The sequence below is a fragment of the Anser brachyrhynchus genome (assembly GCF_964034855.1).
Source record: "Anser brachyrhynchus genome assembly, chromosome: 20".
NCBI classification, from domain to species: Eukaryota; Metazoa; Chordata; class Aves; order Anseriformes; family Anatidae; genus Anser; species Anser brachyrhynchus.
In genome coordinates this window covers 7,752,927-7,779,051 of record NC_137713.1, presented here as the reverse complement: position 1 = coordinate 7,779,051, position 26,125 = coordinate 7,752,927, and the positions used below count along the sequence as shown (strand labels likewise).

The 26,125-nt window shown below is 41.6% G+C and overlaps 1 protein-coding gene across 13 annotated transcripts in view; it reads left to right on the top strand.

Annotated features, from left to right (window-relative positions):
* CUX1 (cut like homeobox 1) overlaps nucleotides 1-26,125 on the top strand; it is a 268,818-nt gene that overhangs the window by 41,949 nt on the left and 200,744 nt on the right. For all 13 annotated transcript variants that reach the window (XM_080563165.1, XM_080563174.1, XM_080563173.1 and 10 more), the window contains exon 2: nucleotides 6,470-6,580. In XM_080563165.1, the coding sequence (XP_080419291.1) occupies nucleotides 6,470-6,580 (111 nt within the window). The remainder of the gene's footprint in view (nucleotides 1-6,469; nucleotides 6,581-26,125) is intronic.

Sequence of the window (26,125 nt, the reverse complement as noted above, 5' to 3'; positions counted from 1 at the left end):
CACGAATCTGATCTTGCTTGGAAGTAGGACATGAGCTGAAGTTTATGAAGGTGTTTTATTACAAGATGGCAGCATAATCCCTCTTCACCTGAACACGGTGGCTGCTGCAGGAGTTGGCTGAAACAAGAAGAGTGCATTAAGTAGTTTGTAATTAGTCATTAGTTAATTGTTTTTTTCTTGTTGTTTAAGGGCCACAGCCCTTTAAAAAGTCCCAAAGAACTACAGGGACGGCCCTGGGGACCACCTCGTACCCCAGCCTGCTGTGTTCCTGCATCCCGTAGGGCAGTGGGGTGGCTGTGCGCGATGCGCTTCTGGTGGTGCAGTTACCACCTCTCTGCCGGCCCTTGGGGTCCGTGCGGGGCGAGCTCGTGCTGCATCTCGGTCAGTCTGTGCTCATCCAGCAAGGCAGGAGGTCAGGCAGATGTGTATCACTGCGTCTTGCCTGGGGAAAGTCTTTGCAAGCGACACTGGGTTTTCTTTGGTTCCTCGTAATTTATTTTATTTGGCAGAAGGTGATGTCATTTGATTCCCCACCACCGCGTAGTTGCTGTGAAACAGCAAGTATTAAACCGAGGCATTTTGTGCTTCTTGCGGAGTAATTAACCAACGTGGACGTGGTAGGCTAACGAATTCCCTCTCGCAGTGCAGGCTGGGGATGATGCTCCACGGGCCAGCCGGAGCTGTGCTCGCTGCTTCGTGCGTGCTGGCTACCTGGAGGAGCCTGTCCTGGGAGGCCCGACCACAGCCCCGCGCAAATTCATGTTACTTTTTATTTTTGGCCTCTTCTGCTGTAGCTTTTGATGCAACGGGTTTGTACTTCTGCTTTTGAGTGCAGGAGTGTGAAAATTAACGTGTGGCAGGTCGGTGAAGCCCTGAGCAACACTCCAGCAGCATGGGAGCTGGAGCCTGGCAAAGGCAAAAGGGAACCCTCTCCCCAGCAAAAGCTCGTGGTTTCGCTTTAGGAAATTTATGTCATTTGAAACTATAATGAACAGAAATGCAGGACCTAGCAGAATATTAAGTAACTTCTGGAGGTTTGCTGAAAGTTGTTTTTTTTTTTTTTTTTTATTTGGCCAGGATTTGTAACCAAAGGACAAGGTGAAGTAATGGAAGGTGGTGGTTTCACAGCGTTACAGGGACGTCTGTGTGAGGGCCTTCCCACAGCGCCCCAGTGGGGAGCTGGGGGTCGGCCTCTTCTCGCAGGTAGTGATAGGACACGAGGGAATGGCCTCAAGTTGCGCCAGGGGAGGTTCAGGTTGGGAATGAGGAGACATTTCTGCTCAGAAAGAGCGGTCAGGTGTTGGGGCGGGTTGCCCAGGGAGATACCATCCGTGGGGGCGTTCAAGGAAAGGTTGGACGTGGTGCTTGGGGACATGGTTTAGTGGGTGACAGTGGTGGTAGGGGGACGGTTGGACCAGATGGTCTTGGAGGTTTGCTCGCATGGAGAGCGCAGGGCCTCCGTCCCAGCAGCCGTGGTGCAGCCTGGCCTGGTGGCACCTCACCCAGCAGTCGCCTGTGTGAAGGGACTGGGCCCTGCGTGCACGGCGTGCTGAGGGCATAGACAGTGCCACGGGATGAAAACTGCCTTTTGGAACGAAGAGCCGGTGTTTCGTTATCCCTGAGTGGGAGGAAAAGCTCGTTAAATAAAACCTACAGACCTTTGGCATTAAGGTCTCTATAGCTCTGGACCGTCTTTTGTTCTTTGCATTTAAAAACAAAAAACAAAACAAAACAAAAAAACCTTTTGAATTCAAGGTGTAGATGAAAAGACAGGCATAGTCCCGTGCTGGCCGTGGCACTGGCAGTCTGTTCCAGTAATAGTGGTTTTGTTGCTGGCGCAGATATTTATGCAGCTGGGTTATGCTGATAGTAGCTCCTTTTGAAAAGCCAGGACTAGCTTTCCCCTCTTGCAAGACTTTTTGATAGGCTTTCCCTGCATTTGTGGTAGTGCCTGGTGTTAGGGTGAACAAAGCCACTACAAACTTTTTTTTGTGTGACCTTTCTTTCTTTTTTGTAAGAGCTTTTTAGTTAAGCTATCTTATTGATAGATACATTAGCACCTCCGCTTTTGTTCTCTATTTGCTTAATGCGGTGGCCACCGCACACGTTGACTCACTGTCCAAAAGTACTGCAGAGTACAAAACTGGTTCCAGTTAAAGCTTGTTTAAAAGCTTACTTGGAGTCAAATTACTTGAGTATGCGGAAATAAAATGTGTTTATTGAAACTTCCTAATTCTGTGTGTGAAAGGTAGTTGCATCAGTTTGCCAAGTGACAAAAATATTCTTAAGAAACACGTTTATTTTAATGCTTACGGTTCTTGATTCTTTTTTAATTTTTATTTATTTCTAAGGTGGGAGACAAGCGATTCTTGAGATGTTGCACTCTTTGGACTCTGAACTTTCCTTTTTCTTGTGTGAAAAAGGGGCTTCACAGCACAGCAGGCATGAACTCATCTTACAGAGAAGAAGCTTCATCCGTTATTGCATTCTTATAACATGTTCTACCTTTCTGAGCACTGCTAGACTGGAATTGGTGCTTGCTTTTTACAAGCAAGGACTGTGAAAATAAGCGTTTACAAAAAGTACGACTTTCCAAACGTCAGCTCTGTGGTTACTTCCCACGTAACAATCCGCAGCTCTGTCTGTGAGCATGCGTGTTTGTTTTTCCAGAGAAACACATCGAGCTCACAAAACAGCTTATCATTTCTGAAATACTTCTGTAATCAGTACGTAGGCTTCTGAACAGGTGAAGACTTCGTGGTTTTTCAGATTGAGAGATTACATAATATATCAGTTAGGGAAACGTAAAATGTCCCTGAGACAAGTAGGCTGTGGGTACGCAGGGCTGTGCCTGACACTTCTGCCTTGGTGTCTTCGATGCTCTGAGAAATTTTCCTTTAATAGGAAATGAAAAATCACAGAAAGCTGCATTGGGAACTTTGATGGATTTGACGAATGCAATACAGAGAAAGGATGCAAACAGAAATGAGACTACTGAAAACTCCTTTCCGTAGCAGGTTATCATCTAGACCGGGCAACTGATAGAAACGATGATAAAGGGAAGTACCTGAACTACACAGAAACAGGATTTCGGTGGAAATGGTTACCAGTACATTTACTGGTAGAAAATTCCTAATCTGCATGCAGTTGTGATTTGTGTCTATCTTTATTATAAGTAAAATAAGGTTTATGGTGCAAACATGCTGCTAAGATCTGCAGCCGTGCCTGAGGCTTTTGAAGGCGCACCTGTGCTTGGGAGGCATCGCTGCCCTGACTGAGAGGTGTCTGCCAGCAAAAATCCGTCTGCCTTGGCGTTTTGTTCTCTTTCTTGCTCCAGAATAACAGCTTTGCGAGAAATGCAGCAGGGATTAGACACTTCAAAATGGGGGAAGAACAAAATTTTGGGGTATGATTATATCACAGTGCTTGTGGATGATTACCAAACGTTTTTATAACTCATTCTATGATAGAGCTGACGAGTGCAATCCTGAGAAAGGATCGCCGTTGTGCGTGTCCCCTCCTTCCTGCCGGGGTGTCCATGCGGCACAGGATGCTCCTCGTGCCTCTGCCTTTGCTCTTCACCTGAAGTCTCTTGTTGGTCCTGCTTGACCAACTGTCAGGGCATGCATCTGTGGGCTGTTGTTGCAGTGGGTAGCAGACTGACCTCATTTTCAATTCTTTTTTTTATATAGCATGAAATAAACCTTTTAATGTTTGTTTTCTGAGGGTTGCTTTTGATGGCTCCTGCACTTAAGCACCTAAGACTTTCCTGTGTCCTCTCTTCCCACTGCCTCCCTCCCACCCCCAGTAAATTTCTTGAAATGGGTCAAAGTAGTAACCCTGGGGAGGGGGTTCCTCACTCATCTGTGGCTCAAGCAATGAGAGCTGGCTGCCCGAAATTGACGGTACTTTGGGGCAAAAGTTAAGAAGCAAGAAAGATAAGTTTTTTATTTTGTTCGAATAAATGATGCTTGTCGTGTATGTGCTTGAGATCAAGTAAGGAAGAAAAAAATAGCAATTTTTCAAATAGTTTTGATTTGGGGCTTGTTAACTCTGACATAGACTATGAAGACTTAATATCTTTGCAAGGTCCTTGAGCCCTGGTTTCAAACAGCTCGGTGTGGCTGCATGCTGGCATTTTTCCTTGGTGACATCTCTACCTGAGATGTCCCAGAAGGAAACGTCTTGTAGTGAGAAATTACGGTCCCTGTCCCAGAGGGTTTCTGAAAGAAAAGGGAAGGTTCCTGCAGTAAAGGCACCGTGGTACTGGTGTTGATCAGGCAGTGAGGGCGATAAGGGTATTCTTCATTTGCCACCTGACTTTTCATAATAGCACAAAGTAGGATTTATTTATTTTTTGAACCAGTTCTTTTTCTTTCTTGTCTCTTAGCTTGGAAGTATAGGTCTTAAAAAGCTGCTTTTCCATTTGTAAAGTGCCTCGCTAGCCCTCTGTATTGTAAAACAAGCATTTGATTCGTTGGTCTACTGAAATTCCCTCATGCTTCATGATTAGTGTTTTCTTTGCTTTGCTTTAAATGTGTGCTTCCTTTTTAAATATAGTTTTCCAAGTTGCCGGCCGTACCAGATTGTTTATATTTTTTAAAAGCCTTCTGCTTAGCCGTTATATTGCTCTTTATAGTACTGCTTAACCACATTGGTTTCTGTTGCTCTTTTTTCTTGCATAAACTTAGCTGGGATGAATTTCAAATGTGGTTTATCCAACTGTTAAGTATTTCCCACTTTTCTGCAATAGATTTCACATATGTTACAGAATTCCAAACCAAGATCTGGTGGACATATTGCCCTATTTTTTTCTCTCAAAGTCAGAAATGCAGTGTTTTTAAAGCCTTACGGTGACAATATTTAGGTCACTGGCTCCAGTGTGCTGCCTAGCTTCAAATCCATTTGTCATATTTAGCTTATTTCCAAGGATTAAGATAACTGTGGTCCATATACATAGTAGAAATAAAAGACTTAAAGGGGAAACAAGTACTGATTCTCTGGAGTTGGAAACTGCAGAAGGGATTTTTTTCCTTCCAGAGGTCAAACTGTGGAGCCACGTAAAACACATGTCCATCCACTTGGTGAAAGTTACAGGATTCACCCTCAATAAAAATAACAATTTGGGACCTTTTTTTTTCACAGAGTATCTAGAAAAACTGCAGCTGAATTGCCTTTTAAAAAAAAACAAAACAAAAAACTTGTAGTACAAGGGATTTTAGCAGGTGTCCTGTGGATCCTGCTTTCTGTGCCTGCTTTCAACACCTCTGTAGAGTAGTAGAAGCAAATCTTTGGTTTCCCATTTTGTTTCCCTCCTCCGGCTGCCCGGTTCCACTGGCAGGACCCAGTGCATGGTCAGCCTTTCAAACATCTCAAACAAACAGCATCTGCTCTATTTTTACCACGTTTTTTTGGTGTGCGTGGAGATGACCGGGCTGGTGGCTGTCAGGCAGCGGGAAGGGAAGGCAGGCAGAGGTTTTCGGGCAGCTGTGTGCTGCTGGCTGGGCTGGCGGCAAGGGGCTGCGGGGGTCCGGTGGTGGAGGTGGCTGCCAAGAGGACCTTCTTGGTGTCTTGCTCTGGCAGGTTTCTCTCACTTCTCATCTCCTTCTTTCTCACAGCCAAGTTGTTTCTTCATTTCAAATAAATAAGGGGGGGAAGCAGTGCCCAAATTCCTCTTACAGCTTCTTGCTTACAGCTCTGAGTGATTTGGGAATGATGTCCATAGCTGAGTCGAGTTGTTATTTTTTTCCTGCTACGTGGAAATACCTCAGAAAGGGAACAGCCTGACAGGGAAGGCTGTGTTGTTGCTTTCTGTGCTGATAAGTGACCCATTCAATCCATTGTGGTGGCATCTGGAAGCGTGGGCCTGAGCAAAGGAACTCCGGTGGGGATTACACTCCGGGCTGGGCCTGCTCAGCCTGGTAAAAAGCCTCGTTTCTGCTCAGCCGAGAGGAAAGCTGTTGGAAGATACCCCGGCATTCACCAGATGAGGGACTGAAGCATAACCAGTGTAGGCAGAAGCACAGGATTAACCAGTAGCCGAGTCAGTCATAACTTTTTTCACAGAAAAGCTCACAAAGGCAAAATCCAGTATCTGCAGGCATGTGAAAATAAACCTGGCTTGAACGTGTTCAAGCTTTGTCATCTTCACTGGATTTGGGGAAGCATTAGGAGGTGTATACTGCACTCCTCTGTTAGCGTGCGTAATGTTGTGATAAAGGCATGAATGCTTTTCAGGAAAAAAGGTGTTTTGGTTACAAGGTGGAATTAAAAAGGTTGCAGACCTTCGTTCGATGTTAACACAGGAGTCTCTTTTCTGGAAGCTTGGTGCTTTGTTCTGTGCTGCTCTACAGCCCAGCCGCCTCGGTATTCCAGATGATGTGATGGACATACAAGCTTTTATTTTTATTTTGGTGATAATGAGAACTCTAACTGTAGTCCCCTTTTTTTTTGTTGTTTTTCTTGACAGAGAGAACTCGATGCCACAGCAACAATATTGGCTAACCGACAAGATGAAAGTGAGCAGTCTAGGAAAAAACTTATCGAGCAAAGTCGCGAGTTCAAGAAAAACACTCCAGAGGTAAGGAGAAAAGCTATTCCAGTCTTTGGAGCTTCTTGCAGTAGTAGGCATATTTAAGAGTTCTTTTCTTAATGTGTTGTTTCTGTAATTTTCTTAGCTAAGACTTCTTAAATTTGATGGCTTTCTCTTCAGGAAGCTTCTGTATTCTTTAGGCACTGAAATATGAGTTGACTTTTTAGAGGAAGTATGAACATTAGACTTCAAACAGGCTTGCTCTAAATTTTGTAATAATCTAAAACCTGGAGAACTGCAAAAAAAAATTCTTCTTCAGTTAAACCTAACTCTCTTAGCACTTGGATGTAGCAAGTGACATTTTGCTGCCTAAATAAATCTATATCAAGGGCATAACTTCAAAGATGCTCATTTTTCCACCAAAACTCAAATGAAGTTCAGCTGTTAATTTCACTGGAAATGCAACAAGGTCAGTGCTGAGCTCTTTACAAAGCTCCACTCAGAGGATGTACATCGCATGCACCAGGTGGTGTGTAAAAGGTGTCAGAACCAATGCTAGGCAGACCTTGGAAAGGTGAACGTTGCATGGAGGGAGCTGATAGTTTTCAAACTCTTTCACGATTATGATAGCTTGTGCAATGTTTGTCTGCGCCTATGTATGCATAATTGTATAGAAAATGCATATAAACTCATTATCTGTAATGAATGCATAGCAATGTGTAGGGCTTTTTTGTTCTGTGTGTTTCCTTTCTCCCAGTGACTGCCAGCAATTTGTTCATCTAGGAGCGTTCTAGGGTTTCAAAGCCCCTTCCAGATAACTGATACACAAGTATGGGTTCCTTCCAAGAACCGTCTGGGAGAGAAGCAGCAGGCGGCTCTTTTAACCTTTACTGCTGCTTCTCAAGTAGCAAGCAGATGCTGCTTTGCTTCCTCTTGGTACAGAGGGAGAGATGCTGGGGGAGCCTGACCCAGCATGGGGAGAGGGAAAAGGGGGGATTGCTTAACTGGTGCCCTGAGGAGGCTTCGTGGGGCAGAAAGCAGTTCTGCTTCTTTGAAAAAAGAGAAGATTTGGGGACTGCAGCTTTAAAAGAAGAGGAGCAACTTTAAGTAGGTGCAAAAGAATATGAAGAGTAAGTGAAATCTCTGGAAGGGTAAGGAGTTGATTGATTCCCCTTATAGATGGGAAATGATTCCCCCATTCTCTCTAGGGATGGAGAGAAGTAAAAGAATAAAGAAATTGTACAAAATTGAGAAAATAAGTAGATTTCTGGGGCCACATTTTCAAATTATTTGCTAGAAGCTTAAGTTCATTCTTCAAAACTTATTTGAGTTTCCTGCTTCTTTCCTTTTCTTCCTGTAAGGAAAACGACAGATTCTTTAGGCTGGGGCTGCAGCTGCCAGCTCCGAACTGATAGCATGCTTACAGATTTGTCTCAGGATGGTTTCTTTAGGCCAATTTTATTTTTATGGAGCAGACGGTTACTGGCAGGGGAAAAAAAAAATCCAACTCTGCACTTGTAAGAGCATTGAGAGAGGGCCTCGTAGCTCAGTGGGAGTTGATGTGCAGAGGAAAATTATGCACTCTGTATAGTCACTTCAAGAGATATCATGGGGAAAACGGTATGCAATTAGTTCTTTTTGGTTAGCAAGATGGAGTGAATGTCCTCCACCGCTAAATCATTTGATGGTAAAATTAAAAAAAATACTTTTATAAAATATAGTTACGTAGCCTTTCACGTAATATTTTGGAAGGGAGTTGAGTTGTTTTATTCATTCACAGACTAGGTTCAAAACAATGGCTCTGAACATCCCTAACGTTTGGGGAAATTTGGATCTGTGCTAGATTCTACATCTTGATCCTGCATCATGGGATTCCTAGGAAATCAGATTCCTTTATAAGCTTGCATGGATTTTTGGTATTTTCTTCTCTCCTCTCTGCTGTGATGTTTTTTTCTGCAGCCTTGTTTCTGAACAGCAAACACAATCCAACTCCTCTTCTACTTTCTCTGACAGAATTCACGAACAAAAATGGGATCAAAAGAGAGTATCTGAACTGTAGTAACAGCCAGCCCTAACAGGCTGGATATGCTGGCATTGCTCATAGCTCAGCTGAGCTGGGTCTGACAGGGCCTCCCTGTCCCATCCAAGGTGATTGGTGTGGTAGGTACAGGTGCGTAGGAGGCAAAAACTGCAGTACCAGTGGGATAAGTGAGATGGTGTCTAACCGGCCTCACTGGAAAGCTTCACTTCTACACAGACGTTTAACCTTGCGCACTGCAGCATTCATCTTCAGCTGTTTTCTGTCCACCCAAAAAAGAAAGTCTACGGATTGAACTCAAAGCATAGACCATTTTGGAGGACAAGAGAACATTAGGAGGCAAGGTTATAACTCTTTGAGCTGATTTTTTCCAAAATTGCAACTTTGTCTGAAAACTTGATGTGGTGAAAACATCCCTAAGGTTGGTAGGAAACACACAGTCAGCCACTGGCATTTTCAAACTGATCTGTTTATGTTACTAAAACATCAAGCATGCTTTTTTTTTTTTTAAACTAATGAAAGAATTTTGTGATAGAAAACCAGCCTGTTTGCAGAAGTGTTCTTTAGATAAGTAAGTAGCCTAGTATATAGCTTTATTTAAATTTCCAAGATGAAGAAACACATTTCTTGGTATAAAAAATGTGGCTGGAAATGTTAAATGTAATAACCTGTTTCAGAGTCCTACTTTCCATTTTCTTTTTCATTCTGGATGCATCCCTGTTGGTGCAGGAGTGGTTTAGTCTGTTCCAGCATCTCTTTCCCTCAGCCGTAGCCAGTCTCACCATAAATCAGGAAACAAGTGTCAATTGCCTCAAGTTTCCTATCCATTGCTGTCTGAGATGTCCTCTAGACTTTCCATAATGTCTGCTGTAAGCAATCTCCTGAGTAGCAGAAAAGTGAAGTTGAGGATATTTATGCTGCTGTTTCAGAAGACTTCCAGAAAGATGTGACAGATCTGTTTGGATCATTTCTGTCATCTTTGCAAATGATCAAATTGCTGCAAATGAAATATAATAATATTTTATGTTTATAGGAATGACTCTAGGGCTTGGTATTTAAATATATTAAAGCACTATTTCTGACTTGGCATACTGGGACATAAATCTAGGAAGAAGTATTTCATGGTTTGGGGACCTTATGAACAGAAAGTTAGGTGGTGGCTGTTATATGCAGAAACTTTAAGAAAGAGTTTGTAATTCCTGTTATTCCAAAAATACTTTGTACCCGTCACATCTTTTAAGCAGTCGTATCAGACCTGCTTACCACAGATGTTTTGGGGTATTTTCAGGCTCATTTTGTTCCATCTTGAGCAGCTACTGTGGAAGGCTCAGACTCGCCAAGAGATTACTTGAAACATCAATTTTACGTGACTGTTATTTGGAAGGCAGCTCCAAATACGTCATGTGAATTGCCACCCTGCATCAGATTATTTTCTTACAGTGATAATTCCTGAACTGTTGGGAGTAACTGCATTACATTTTGTGTATTTTAACCTCAGTGAAATTCTTGGTCTAATTCATCATGTCCTTGTATGCCGATTCTGGTGTGAATACAGAAGCGTTTGAGTGACAGTCTTTGGCTTTGTTTTAATGTCCCTCTTTCTCTGAAATAATTCTGGTTGCGCAGGTTAGTAGTTTTTGGCACAAAGTGAAGATACTTCCTAACATTGATGATTTTACTTTGGTTTCTACCCCGATTCCTAGTTGAGTAACTACTTTTTGCTTACCTCTTGCTGTTTTAATCATTCAAAAGCTTATGTAATACTTCAGGCAGGGCATACTTTTAACCTTGTCAACAACAATAGTGAAAAATGCCAGAATAAGTAAATAAGTAATTTGTTAAACACTTGTGGGGAGGGAAGACAATAATATTTAAACTTGATTAATCTGTAACTCTCCATGCCTTTTCTTGTGTCCCTCTGTTTCCAAATAGGAACAGGAAAAGAAAATAAATTTTACATCATGGCCAAAAGACTAAACATTTTCAAGTTTTGCTAGTGTATTAACTGTTGATTGCCAGTCCAAAGTCATTATGTAGCTGCACATTTGATTTTGATCTCCAAGGCAAGATGTGTTTCAGTGTGGAGAATGATGCATGGCACTGCCCATTCTTCATTCTTGGAACAGAAAGTTATTTCCACGTGCTTAGGTGTGTCCTACAGCTCGCAGCTTCTCAGTAACCAGGTCTGGGTGTTGGTATGGCCATGTAATACGTGGAAACATTTTAAAGTGGAGCAGGTGATTCCTGTCCAAATTTAGAGCGGGGGAGTGGAAGACTCAGGAGCCCTTGAAGGCTGGGTAAGGATGAACACAGCTCTGCACACAGCCTTACAGGATGAGGTTATGGGGTTTGCTGGCACCATGACTACCTGAGTGCACTTCATTCAAAGAACTTGAAATCAGAAAATTAGTTTTCCCTTTGTTCCGAGTGTCTTGTGAACACCTGAACAAACACTTCTCAGCCTGTTCTTAATATTGATTCCAACCTAAAACATCGCTTATGGTTTAGCCATGTAAACTAGGTAACTGCTGAACTATGTTGATTATTACCAGGCTCACCTGCAACACGGGTGGTTAAGTCGAGTCCAGGAAAAAAGAGCAGCCAGAGAAGTCTGAGCCAGCTGCTCTTGGGAAATGCAAGACAAGGCGAGCTTTCTAATGGGAGAGCGTGAGCTCTGCAGAGCTGGGCAACGTGCCGTGCCCGCAGCCAGCGTCCCCCTCGGCTGGAGGAGCTCACCCTGCAGGCTTCTTGCTTTGGTCACTCTGGTTTTTCCTGATGAGAACTTGTACTGTTGGTTCCTCGCTGTTGTTGCTCTTCAGTATTTCTAGGTTGTGAATGTACTCTATCAGTGAGGTTTAGAAAGCCAAGATTGCCTTTAAATGCTAAAATTGACACTTGTGTTTTGCAAAGCAGATTAAAGATTGGATGAGCAGAGTTATGGAAGGACACGGGGAAACCTATAAGCATAGGCAGCATAAGTGTGTTCTCAAAGCAACTAGCTTTAAAATGCCCTGCAAGATGGAAAATTGGAAGGTGCCAGGAAAAGAAAGAAATGAGCATATGAAAAGCATGTCTTAGCACTGCGTGAAGCGACACAGCTGACCCCCAGCACTGTTGCAAGGATAAGCTCTGCGGTGTGACAGTGATGGTGCTGCTCAGGAGCATCCATGCTGACTGCTGTGTTTTAATCCTGTAAGCGTGGACACGTGTTAGTAGGTGTAAAATGTATTTACAGCACACGTATCATTTTATGTGGTCAGTTCTGTGCTGTCTCGGTCGGTCCGTAAGGAGTGACTTGACCAGTCCATGTAAAACCTGGGCTTTCCTTGCTGCCCTTGTTCCCTGAGCTACCACCACCGACCCCATCCTGCTCTGTGACCTCTTCACTCTGTCTCTGCCACAAAAGGGAGCGAAAGAGGAGCCTGCGTAGTTTAGTCTCCTTGAAATATATTCTTTGAAGTGTTTGTTACCAAAATAGCTGTAGTATAGCAGTTGTAGTAGTTTTATTCATGAGGTTACAAATGAGGGTGATGCATGTTTTGAAGATCTCTCTTTATTATACAAAAATAATATTGTAATTGCAACTCTAACGAAAGGAAATGATCTCAGTTATTAAGCGACGGCCCAATTTTTTAGAATTTAAAATTCTAAAATTCTTAGTCTCCAGTGTTTCTGGATTGTTCTATTGAGTTAGCTAGTCTCTGCAAAAAAAGATAATCAAATTAAACTTAAAAAAAAAAAAAAAGGAATATTAATTCTGCCGGTTGAATAAGTTACTGAAACGAGAGGAGTCTTGTTGTAATTGTTGGTAGTGAAGTGTGGTTGATTCCTAACAACTTTGCACAGTCAGCTTTGGTCTAGAGTGTAACGAAGTGAAAATAATGACATGCCTAGAAAAACTGCTGAAAATACACAGCCTGTCTCAAAATACTTGATGCTCTCAGTTTCTGTGTACATAGGGGTGAATATTGATTTGCTGCCATCTAGAGCTGGGTTGTTCTACTCTTTTTTATTCTTTTCTTTTTTTAACTTTGATTTTCTTTTCCAGCGTGCCTGAGAGTGCGTAGTGTGGGGAAGTTCCCTCCTCTCCTTCCCTAGGGACATATGGGAATCCTGCTAATTTTGGGTCCTGAGTAGGAAAGAACATACATAATGTTTGTGTAAAATTTAGCTACCATAATGCAACTAAATGTACTTAACACAATTTGAAAATAGTAGATGTCTCAGTATATGGCAGGGAATAAAAAATACCACCTTTAAACGTCTTTCTGTACTTAGAGGTTATTGTCGGAGAAGATGAGTAGAAATGCTTCTTAAGTTCTCCCTTTCTTCTCTCTTCTCATGATTTTGAAAAGGAGAGTTTAAGCGATTTTTGTGAAAAAGAAAAGAATTTGCAGTTAAGCAGTTTGTTCAAAAAGAATCTTTTCTATTAATTTGTATGACTCAAATGGAGCTATCAATGTTTTTTCAATTTTGTTATACACTTGTTTTATATTTTTAAGATCCTTCACATATTCAAAATCTTAGAGAAGGTTAAATTTAAGATACTCTCTGTATTAATTTAAAGCATTACCATTTTCTTCTGTAAAAAACCATGATTATAAGAACAGAGACCTATGACTTGCAGGTGGAACTTAGATGAATACCTTACATACAGGCTAATGATATTTAGGTGCAGTGTCCTCCCTTTCAATATTTTTATTGATTATTACCATTTTCTGAAGAATCTGTTTGCAAGGCAAATGACATTCATGGTAATTTTTACTACGTGGCTTGCTATTTCAAAAGCTAAATGAAAAAGTATATTATTATCATGAATCTTCTTGCAGAAAACTAGTGTAATATAGCCCTATGCCTTAAAATAAAGTCTAAAATCTAGTCTGGAGGAGTCAGTAAGGTTAAATCAGATCTAACCTTATCCTGGAGATCTTTATTCTTGAGTTCTCAATAATTTTGTTGTCATTATTTAATACATATTTGACTTCAGAATATTCTAATTGTTAATGGGAAAAACAGCAGTGTTTCTGACTTGTTTTTCTATGTGATTATCTCTCACTGCCTTTTCACTTTATTGGAAGTGAGGGAACAATAAAAGAATTGTAACTCACAGTTGTATTTTTCCAGGATTCTCATAAAACTGACCTCCATTTTTCTGCACGTTGACCATTCTCACCACTAGAATCACAGGACGTTATTAAAATACAAAAGGAAGTCTTTATCACCCCCAGAAAGCTCAGCCAGCATCTCCGCAGACGGTGTTTGCTGCGCACGCATTGCTTATTGCGCACAGTGGTTCTTGACACGTCTCGGTGTGTTGGGCAGCAGCACAGCCCGGCTAGCACCGAGCCTTCGTAACGCCTGCAAGCCTTTAGTCGCTCTATGTAGTATGCCTGCTGAATTCTCCTGTGTTCGGTGCAACTCCAGGACTGGTTTCTTTTCCAAAAGCAAGTGGTTTTGCTTTTCGCAGCAGGGAGAAGATGGCAGCGAAGGCTGCAGGTGGGCAGGCTGCCGAACCTTTAGTTTATTTTGAGGTAACAGGCCTGGAGAAGATGCTTTTGCAGAATGAGTATGTATTTTGGAGGTTGCTGGTGTGTGGGATTTCAGGGATAACTGTGTAACTGTACAACAGCATTTGTGAAAGTCTGAAAGCTGGGAAAGTAATTCCCTTCACCTGCAGAAGTAATGGTCGTGCATTTTATGTTACTAGGCAGAAAAATTAATTTGAAACATTCGTCTGAAAGCATGTTATGTAGGATACTGAGATACCGCCTCTGTCTCCATTTCCTTAATAAATAAATAAATTCTAAAATCAATTTTCTACAACACATTTACCTCAACAGTCTTTCCATAAAGCTGAAAATAAATGGGTGATTACTTTATTCAAGAGCTCCAAAAATACTCAAGAAGGACACACATCTGATTCAACTGGATGTGTTAGCGTGGTTCAAGAAATTAATTATTCTGAAGTCAGTTGCTCTTGGTAATTTAGATTTACACTATTTAAGCATTTTTCTAGTTAAAAGTGCTTGACAGTTGAAGAATGCATTTTTCTTGTAGCAACATCAGCTGCAGGTATCAGATTTCAGTAATGTCAACAGTGCTGTATTTTCCAGTGCAGAGGAGGGGAGAAGGAGATATTTTTGATATTTCTGTAGTTTTTAAGAAAACATACTTGTAAGTAAATAGCTACCGATTAATCTCTGGCTAAACATACCCTGCTACTGTTTTCTGCTGTCACTAAGAATGAAAATGATACAAAGCAAATAATTTGTTTTTCTTGTGTGCTTGCTTTTGCTAGAAGGAGGAAGGGGAAGGTTGAGTGGAGGTTTAAGAGAAGGTTTTCAAGGCCAGAACTTGCAGGTGAAGGAAAAAACTTGATCTTATGGGCCATTTCCTATAGGGCATCATCCTTCCTCCTGAAGAATGGTTGTAGTTTAAAGAAAGGTGCATTAAGAGGAATGACATGATTTACTGAATGCATCACTGGCTGTTCTCAAAGGGCAAATATTTGAATTTATTTAGCTGAAAAAGCCAAGATTTTTCTCATTGTGTTACCGCCAATTAACAGCCATTCTTATGGTCTGTGTTAGGCTGTTTCTAAAGGTAAGTGTGAAACTTAGGTAACCTATATGTGTGTGTATATATATGAATGAAACAAAAATAAGGCTGAATACTTACAGCGGTTCTGAAATTCAGTTCCTAAATTCGCTTTGAGCCATTTGAGCAATAGGTGGACTTATTTTCAAGATGCAGCTTATAAAAATAACAGGCAAGCAAGATGCCTGCTCTTCCTTCCTATGCATATTTACCAGAAGAAGAAATAATTAAACATCTTCAATTAGTACTTTTCCTTTTTACTTTGTGAACAAATATGCTGTAAATCTACTTGAGTTCATCCACTGGACCACCTCAAAGTCATTCAGGTGTAATTAAAGGAACATGTTGTTCTCATTAAAATTATTATGTTGTCATGAATAACTCTTTTAATAATAGTTGCCAGTTACGAGAGATTCTTTTCATTGTTCTGACAGCGGATAAGTGAAAAGTTGGATCTGCTTGAAACAAGAGCAGAAACGATTAATATGTTGAGTGAAAATGCTCACAAACAAAATGACTAGGTTACAGATGACAGTTGTAAGCTCTTCTATTAACAAAACAACAACAAACAACAGACTTTCTGCAGAGAATTGCTCTCTTATGGTCAGTTCTGGATGAAATCTTGAGGCAAATGTTTAGGAGGAGAAATACTTGTAAAATGCTTTTAAAACCTGTTTGCATTCCCATATTTTTAGTATGTTTTGCTTGCTTAAAAAAAAAAAAAAAAGCTTCCTGGTAACCATTTTTAAGTAAATTAAATGACATATGAGAATTAGAGCAGTTGAGAGTCATTTTTATTTTAGAATTCTTTTTGCATTAACACATCTGCAGTGTTGATGAATATATGGAAAAATGAAATTGTGCTTCTATCCTGCCGTGTCTCCAATGTGACAATAAATCAACTTTTTTTCCTTTTAAAATGTCTGGCCTTGTAATTTATGTTTGCATAACCCATTACTAAATTCATAGTAGGTGTTTTAGTTGGCAGGCACAATTCCAGGGATTCAGTGGACCTGTTTTAATACTGAGCTTTTGTTACTGTTCATAATTATGTGTAGAAATATATGTATTTTCTTAATTATAAAAACTAGCTTGCTTTTAGTTTTGGATTTTTTACTTCCTCAACACAAATTGTGCTTTAAGCCTTTGAAAGAATTAGTATCTTCCGGACTTGAAAAGACAAAAAATAGGTTTACCAGGTTGGTTTTTGTTTATTTTGGGGGAAAAATAAAGTCAAACAGTATAAAAAGTAAAGTTATGATGCACCCCTGTTGCTATTTATAATTGTTGAGGATTTTTTAATTTTATAGTCAAGTAGTAAATATTTAGGCCAGCATCAAGACAGTATGCAAATAAAAGCAGTTTTATTAATAACCATTATCTGGACCCTGGTAATAAATATGTATGAGTCACATAGGAGTAAACCCACCCAATAAATATAAAAGCCATACAAAACCATTAAAAAATTTTAATGGACTTGCAGATGGAATAATTTAATGCAACCGTAGTTACTCAGGTTCCAACTCCTGTTACTATTTCTCATCTGCTTGAAAGCTTTCATCTGAAATACATTGCTATCATTCACCATTCCACCTTGTCTCTGTTTAAAACCATAAAATTGCGGTTTCACCATTTGTGAAGCGCTAACGCTAATTTATGGCAACTTTGGTGCCTTTTTTTTTTTTTTTTTTTTTTTTTTTTTTTTTTAAGAATAGGGACGGCTATTTCTCTCTTGAGCACGCACTGACTTTCCAAAATAAAGTTCTGGGAAGCCGCAGCACAGGACCTGTGTTTGCGGCAGACTCCAGGGCAGCACAGGAGCCCTGCGTGCCCCCCGGGTGCTGATAAGTGAGATGCTGCTTGAGAAGGGGGCTTGGAAACGTTCTGCAGTTCTGGAAGCTCATTTTAAGCCACAAAGCTTTTATTTTAGTGCATGACTGTGCCGGGAGCACTTGTTGAAAGTGTCCGAATGAGTTAGGACTCCTTGGTCCTGCATCAGCGGTGGTTTGTGCACCGAGAGCTGGGCTCTTCTGTGTGTGCTTAGGGCATGTCCGTGCCTCCCTGTGACCACTGCTCCCACTGTGGATTTTGGACAGGGTTCCCACGTTTCCCAGCTGCTTCAGGCCCCTGCTGCATCACCGGAGCTTGGAAGGCTGGGTCTGGCAAACAGACCTGTTGCTGATGGTCCCATGTGCCTCTTGACTCCTGGTGGTGAGCAGCTGGAGAAGTGGGGCGAGCAAATGAGACGCGCTGAATCTGTGGGGAATCAAGCTTGGGGCTGCAGTCACTTCTCTGCAGGGACTCAGACGGAGCTGGGGTATCCAAAATGCATGCGTTTTCCTCCGGGACCGTAAATCACTGGGCTGTTTTGAGATGTTCTCCATGGCCAGGTGGGGCTCAGCTTGGAAACTCGTATTGGGTCTGCACCATCCCCATTCTTTGGAGCCCTTGGCTTGCGGGCTGATGGACAGAGGTCTGGGTGATGGGTGGCGTGCGCCGGAAGGCAAACCCTTGGCTCACTCTTCTCAGTGGTACAGGTAGGCAGACAAAAATTTCTTCCGGCTTACAAGGAAGAAGTGGCAACAGTAAAAGTGAGGCCTGAAGATTTCCTTCCTCACCGTTTTGCTCCTGTCATCACAGCATGCCCTTCTGTGGAGCTGGTCCCCGTTCCAGCAGGGCTGAGCTGACAGGGGGGATGCTGGTGTGATACCCCAGTCACCGAGTGCCAAGGTTTGGGCTGTAAGTCAAGGCTTGAATGTGGACACTGGCATGCTGCAGCCGGGCGCAGTCCTGGGGAGTGATGTGCCTTTAAAGCAAGCCGCTTACCGCCAGCGGCACGTCCTGCTGCCTGCAGTGTGCTTGGTTCGTCCATGCAGTTAGAGTACGGGCAGCAATAAAAGAACCGAAGTGATGCTTTGTTAGGAAAGGAAGACATTTTTAGTCCAAAAAAAATGAGGTAACTGGTTGAAGTAGTTCTTCAATTAATGGTTGATAAAGCAATAGGCCTGTTTCAAATGCACTTTCAGTTACAGAAAAAGGAATATATTAAGCTCACCTGTTGAGAGCATTATCTCAGCTAAACGCACACATTTTCCGTGAGACCAAAATAGATCCTTAAAAAATTAATACTGAAATAGGTTTACAGCTGATAGAGAGATTTCTTTCCGACCTGTTTTGTGGTATGCTCATCTGCTTTTTCAGGAATTTTAAGCATTGAAGGAATGAAGTCAAAGCTGCTGCTTGTCTTTGAAATGGATGCCTCTTTGATAAGCCTCTGATCTCTGTACCCGGAGTTGTAGCAGCAGATTCAAACACTGATTGTAAAATTGGGAGACTAAAATGTAGCCACGACAGCTTCAAACGCTCTGTCTCTCTGTCAGATTCAATGCACAGGACATTGCCAGGAGTTAAAACGATGCAAAATTAAAGTAGCCTACTAAATTTACCTGCCATGGAGAATCCACAAAAGAGCTGCCACTTCTAATCCTCAGATTTGTTTCAAATTATTATTTTTTCAAATTGGACTCCCTGATCTCTTCAGCTCAAGCTGTTGTACAGATTTGAAAAGCTGTCTCTTCTTGTCAGATCACTGGTTTAATAATAATAATATCTTACGTTTATATAGTCCTTTTCATCCCACAGCTTCCTAAAGTGCTTTACAAGCTTTATATATACAAAATCGTGCAACCATCTCTTGGGTGGCTGGTGCTAGTCAGCCGCAGGAGTGGCTGGCAGCTCGTTACACTCGCCTTCCTCCTTCACGTGAAAGCCTTGGGGAAGAGTAAGAGACACGACGACGGTCCTGCTTCGTCCCACCGGGATCACGCCATTATCTCCCGCGACAGGGAGCTAGCACCAGTGTCCAGCCCAAAGCTGTGGAATTGGTGAGGAGGGTCCATCAGTGCAGCCTTACAGCCCCGGTCCTATTTTTGGGTCCTAGTTTTGTTCTGTGATTATTCCCCTCCCTACCCTACTGTCAGTCTGAAAAAATACCTTAAGTCTCGCTTTGGAAGTTTGGGGAGCAAGAGGAGTAATTTTGCATGACTCCTTTCAAAACTATACGTGTGAAAAGTGCAGGTAACTTGAATATAAAACAGTTTTATTCATTTCAAAAAAATCCAAGCCTCTATCCAAATACTCTTACTCATCTGTTTCTGGTGGAGACTGCTTGGACGGCCAGTCCTGACCTGTCAATAAATGCATTGTAATGGTTTCTTTGAACCTCCAGAACCTGGGGACGATCGCACAGGATAGATTTTTGTCAAATGAGTGCCAGCTCCTGAGGTCATCATGTCTGGGAGAAAAGAGGTACCGAAGTGGGATGTGCACTGCTCGTTAGTGGAAGAGGCACAAATGACTTAGCCGCTCAGCGTTGGTTTCTGAAGGCAGAAAGGGCACGAACACATTTACGGAGGTTCAGACACCATTTATAGCATGAGACCGGTTTTCTGTGATGATTGATCTGGCTTATTTTTTTCCTGTGTTAGTACTTAATGTTACATTTTTGTTTGGTTTCAAGCTTGCCCTTTTCAAGATTACTGATGCTGAAAGACAACTATTTAAACAATAAAAAAAATCAGGGTCTTTTGTTCTCAAACCGAGCCACTGATGTGTCTGAAGAGCGAGCATACAGCTCCGATGCCTTCCGACAGTTTGGATTGTCTCTGACCTCATAACTCCTTAAAATTATCCTGAGTTTAGTGTACTAGATACCATTAGAGATTGTTTGCTGTGTCCAGATTCACATCAGATAACCTTGCCTTCTTCTTTACCACCATCTGGGGGCACAGGGGTTGCAGAAGGGGAAGGCTCCTCTTCAGCGTGAAGGGAAGGGGTCTGGAGAGCCAGGAAGAGGGAAAGACAGAGAGCCAGACTTGGTCTCAGAGGCCTTAAAAATGTGGAACAAAAGAAAGCGTGCATCCATAGACACTAATGCTAATGGACACTTAGCCTGTCTCTGGCTGTAAATTATTGAGCTCCTGCTTCTCTCTGGTAATGCAGCTTAATAAGAATCAGTTTTTCTGCTTTGACCCCATAGGGAACCATCTGATTCCATGTCTCTGCGTTTTGTCTAGTCACCGTACTGGGAATCTTCATACTGGGCCTCGTGGTGCCACGTGCAGGCGAGGTGCTGCTCGCCTAAGGACGGCGTTTTGGGAGGCAGCAGCTCAGCACCGTGGCTCCTCCTGCAGCCCTTCGGCCGGCATCCAGCACCGCACAGGGCTGTGCCATCCTGCTGCTGGGGAGGACCTGTCCAGTGCCCTTCCACGCCTCCCCCTCCTTGCTGCCTTTTCACAGCATTGAAAGATGACTGAAAAGTGATTTTTTTATATTGTGCATCTCTGTACATAAGAGGCCTGTGGCATCGCACGGTGCCTCCTCGCAGCCTCAGCCTGTGCTTTTTCCCAGTCTCCCCACGGGCTGGGGCAGCTTCGTAGGCAAGAAAACAGTCTGAAAGGCAATCAGCTCTGCCAGCGGCTTTTTCATTTGTGCCCATAAGTTGAAGGTCAGTTGTTGGGACTGTCCAAAGGCAGGAGCGTGGTGCAGCTCTTCGCTCCTGAGGGAGGCTTTCTGTGGCACGAGGCACAGCCATGGGTGGGAGGTACACACTCGAGCCATTGCCTGCCATGAAGACAGGTGGTTAATTTTACACCAGGCCAGCCCGAAGAGGAGAACTCCCTTGCTGTAGTGCAGACCATACCGGGGGTCAAGTCTGAAGGGCTTGCACTGCCCTATCCAGCTGCCCGCTGACCTGAAAGACAAAGCCTGGGTATGGTTCCCTAAATTTGGTGTCAGCAGGAACCAGTGTGCAGCAGCACGTTGGTGGGATACCTGAGAAGACGGGCACTGGATGGGGGATCCTTTACTCTTGCTGACTGCAGGCCGAGCGGGGTTCATGCATTTTTCAGCTCGGTTCCCACTCTCCCTTTATTCTCCTAGCCTAGTCTGCAGGTTTCTTAAAGGGATTACACTCCCAAGCCTGGGACTTAAAGATAGTTTTAATGAGTTTGATGAGGCTGTGTAGCAGACTTCCATAGATGCCCGTCTGTCTAAATAGCATTTTTAATAGCAATTCCCTCTGCTCAGAGATTAGTAAGCTTAATGCTTTGAGGGCTTCTTCCCCACTGGATGGTGGCACAAAAAGGCAAGCTCGCCTGGACGGTAATATCCTTCACCCAAAAAAGAGCGTCTTTAGACCTGAAGTTGTGGTTCGCTAGTGCTAGAGCCTTGCTCTTTGTCAGCAGCAAAGAAGCGTAGAGAGGTGTGTGTGTAAGCTCAGTGTTGTTGGATTCTTCCCTGAAGATCCTCACCACTGCCTTTTGTGGAGAATACTTTTTGCTGATCTCCCATAAGAGGTAATTGGCTCAACCTCCCCCCCAACCCTCACGGTTACTTCCTAAAGGAAGTGATCTGTGAATTCACGTTACTTGCCTAAACTTAGTTGGAATTCTTTTGGTGGAATTTCTCTAACTGAGTTAGAGCAAAGGCTCTCAGATGCTGTGTGTGCATTTGTGTATATCTATTTTATATGTTTACACATATAAAAGTAGTTACAGGTGAAATCAGTAATGTCTTAGGGCAGGAGTGCTACAATACCCCTCCAATGGACATGGTTTTCCAGTAAATTCTGTGTCCTGAGTAGTATCAGCACATCCATAGACAAGTGAATAAATAAAGTCTCAGAAAATAGCTTCTAATAAGGAAATTTTTATGTGAGGTATAACTTGGTAAAATAGATACGTCTAGACTGTATGTTTTAGAGGGTATTTGACTCTTAAAACCTGTTGCTGGTCCAAAATTAAATATTGGTGTGCTGTTTTCCAGGTCAATGTAGTTTTGGAGCAAGGAAAAAGATTTCTGCATTCCTTTTTTTTTTTTTTTTTTTTTTGATAAAAGACGAAAGAGACACAACATGTTTTTGCCTGTGAACTTTTGAAATGTTAGAAGTATTTTGGGGAGATGGCTTAGCTGGCAAAGTTCACGTCGTTGAACTGCTGTTCAGAACCAAAAGTAGCTTTCGGTGGGTATGAGCGTTCTGGTATCTGTTGTTTATCTGATCATATGTTCATTTCTGTGACCTTAAAAAGGGATTGTCTTGTAACAGACCTGTAATGAAAAACTTTGATAACTCCCAAAAGTCGTCATGATGTTGATGATTACAAATTAAGTTCTTAGACATTCAGGTTTCTAAGTGTAGTATATGGTGAAGTAGTTCCATATGATATCTTCATGCTTCAGAATACGATTATGAGAGGATGTCTGTATTTTGGGGGGTTCAGGGTCATTGTTGTCTGTTTTCTGCACTTCCATTTCCAAATCAGATGTTTTTATTTATTTATTTAGAATTTAGCTTTTGCTTTTTTAAATGCACCACTATGTTAAGCCTACAAGTATGATCCCATACAATGGGGGGAGAGGGGGGACACTTGGAAAAATATACACTAAAACGAAGTCAAAAGAATGAATGAACTCACAAGTTCGATCATTCTCTGTGGTAGTTCTTCTCGTTTGTTTTATTTTGTTTTCGTTTCTATAAAAGAGGATGAAGAAGTGTCTTTTCCTTGTCAGTACAAGTGAATGCTAAGTGCTTAGATATAGCATCATCTGCAGCATTTAAGGATAAGCAGACACTTAAGTGCTAATAGCATCTCTAGGTTTCTTTCCTCCTTTAGTAAGCATGGTGATTTGAAGGAAAAGAAGACGGCTTGCAAGTCCTGACTTGCTACTGCCAAATAGGAAGGTCTGTAATTGAAACTTTGGCATTAGTTGCATGCCCCTTTCATGAGTATTTGCGTTTTACCTTGCAGGATTAAAAAATTGGAAGTGAAACACAATCAGGTGTAAATGATGTTATATGAGGTCTTGCTGCCATATCTGTGCTGTTGAGAAATAAAGTATTTTTATTGAAACCAACAATTTAATTTTACCAATGTACTGACTTTTCCTTGCTCTCAGAGGAGGAAAATTGGCAATTAGTATTCCAATGACCCAGTCTTACGGAAAGATTTATCTGTTGTCAGCTAGATTATATTTATAGAACCTAGTGTGTTCCGTGCTCTGATATCCTTCAGTCTGATCTCTTTAAATTTGTGCCAGGAATCAGAATTTAATGTTGGAATTAATTAAAATCCAGAACATAGAACAGCTACATTTGTTGACTGTATAAAATAATAAAGGGATAACTAGTAAACAAATACATTGTGCTTGAAATGTTCTAGGGTTTAATTCGATTATCTAAGACCTTGGACACACTAATATTGAAGGTTTTATTAGTAAAACTTGCACGTTTTCCCTTGTGTTGACAATTACTAAAAGCTAAAAGATTGGTTTCTAAGTGTCAATGAAACATGATGGTTACCAAATGGTAAATAAATGTACTTTTGGCCACTAACCTTGCTGCTTCTCTCCCCCTTCTTCCCGTCTTTGTATTTAGGAGCAAATCCTCTGTTTGTTTCATGGTTTTTATACAATGATACACAATCAGAAGTGGTGCTGACAGCAGAATGATATTAGTGGGATAAAAAATTGAGTGAGAAGATTCTTGATGTTTGGTCTTCAATGCATTCAGCTTATAAGCTTAACATTCTGGAGTCAAAATAGGAGAAAGGTACGTAAATCTATGAGGAAAAGCTATTTCTGGGAATTGTAGCGACTCTTACTAGATAAAAAGGAAATATTAACCATAATATCAGTGGGTGGATAGAAAAATGATGCTTAGCAGCTAAAAATCACAGTGTTTATCTTTTTAAAAACAGGGTCTTGCAGGTTGGGATCTTTGGCTGGAGGCTTTCCAAAGCAGAATGACTAAGTAAGAAAAGACAACTCCCAAAGCTGCTGGGTGGAGTTCCTAGGCTGGTACCAGCAAATTCCCAGAAAGGAAAACAATCGCTCCTTAATGGGAATTCTTTAAACGAAAGATTATTCACTTATCAATACTCTAAAAATACCTTAAATAGTTTTCCAGAAATTTCAAGTACAGTAGTGTTTTTAATCAGGATATGCTCATTCTGCTTGTACAGTCACGGTAGACATGCTGTAGGATGCTTTTAAATATTTCTTTAGTGTATAAGAGCAGAAGGGAATATGACAGTTGAAAGAAAGAAAATTAAACAAGGTGATTCTTGGCCTGTAAGGAAAGACTGCGAAAGGTCAAAATTCTATATCTTTTCCTCAAAAATAAATTTTTAGGGGGAAAGTATACATTTCTAATATTTGCCCTTTTGTATTGCTGGACTGTATAAAGTTTCATTTTTGTGAAGCAGTCAGATAATAGCAACAAAAAACATTTCAGTCTAAGGAACATGATTTTTCTGGATAGCTCTGTGGAGTGCTACATATTCAGCTGAAGCTGTGGTAGGTGTCAGATTTTTGTATACAGTGTGACACAGCAAGTCTGCGTGAAGGTGTAACAGCAGTATAGATTGCTTTAGTATTGATAAAGTGCTTTGTAGATGAACACTTGTCAGAACAGACTGGCAGAAATCTGCATTCTTGTCAGTAAGTGTTCATGCTTTAAAAATTTCAGCTGCACTTTTCTGTCGTATTCCTCACACATGAGCTAATTGGGAGGTAGTTTGTGGTAAGTTAATGAGAGCACCAAAAGTCAAAGATTGTTCTCTACACAAAATCAAAGGAAATTTCCAGAGATCTATCATTTATGGTATTCTGAAGGTGGTGTTTGCTTGCCTTTTTTTTTTTTTAAACTAGTCTTTAAGCTACCTTTTTGTTGACTGCTTGAAGTATAGTGTAGTACTTTCATACAGCTTCTGGGTGTATTGGTTTCTTTTTCCATATTTAAATCCATAAATCATGTGTACTCAATTTGTCAGCAACTGGAATAGGCTAAAGAAACTTACTTTCCCAACACCTACAAAAATAATAGGTGTAGAAATACTTTTAATTATGAAAAATGTCTTAAGAGTTACTTCGAGCAGACTTCCTAGTTGCATGAATTTGTTACCTTGTTGAACAAAATCAGCTGTTCTGTTGCTTGTTTTGTATTTACTGTTAAGTTTATACCTTAAAACTGGCTGCTAGCTTCTTAGCCATTTACGTTGATTTGTTTCAGATCCATCCTGAGCTGTGGTAGTGAAATGCTTTCTGTTCTACTCTCTGGCACCTTCTTTTGGAGGAAGGAATCATTGAATCTGCATCATGAAAGTCGAGGCTGGACTTTCTGGACAGATTCTTCTGCAGGGGCTACTTGATGCCTTGCGAACACTCCATGTTTATTCTGTCTCTTTGGCTGGACCTGCTGATAGGGGAAAGCAAGGCAGGGGCTTCAGGAATTCCAGAAAAAAACTCCCTGGCTGTGAGAGAGCAATGGTTAGCAGGGCGCTGGAGCTCCATGGTGGAGCTGTTGGAGGGGGGGGAAGTAAGGGAGCTGGCTGGGCATGAGGGTTCATAGCCAGAGCTCAAGAAGTGGTGGCAAGCGGTGTTGTATGTCTGTAAAAGGACCTTCTGTGCTTGCTGTTGTATGACCACCGAAACACCTTTTCTTAACATGGAAAAATTGGAGTGCAGTGCGTTACTGATTGCGTGCTGGTGTTGGACAATATATAAAGCAGTGAGATCTTAAAAGGCAGAGATTTCACGTACGAGGAAGTGTAATTTTCTGTAGTTCATGGGACAAGACAGTACTTTCTCTGCTAGGTATCCCACGTGGGTTGAGGGTCTCAGTACCACTGCTGCTCAGAGGCAGGAGTCTCATATGGGTTTCTGTGTTCGTTCTCACCAGAGGTTTCACTGCTTTGACTTTTTTTCTTCTTCTTTGGCAAGATGGATAGGGGTATTTTCTTTCCACAGAGAAGGTTAAAGTTTTAGTGTCATTTTTGTCAGGTTGGCAGCGTGAGTAATTTTGGTGGCTTATTTGTACAAGAAGTTAGTTTCTATACTCTGGTGCTAAGGCTTGTAGTTATTCTTGTTAGTTCTCTTAAATCCATATGAAATAGCAAAGT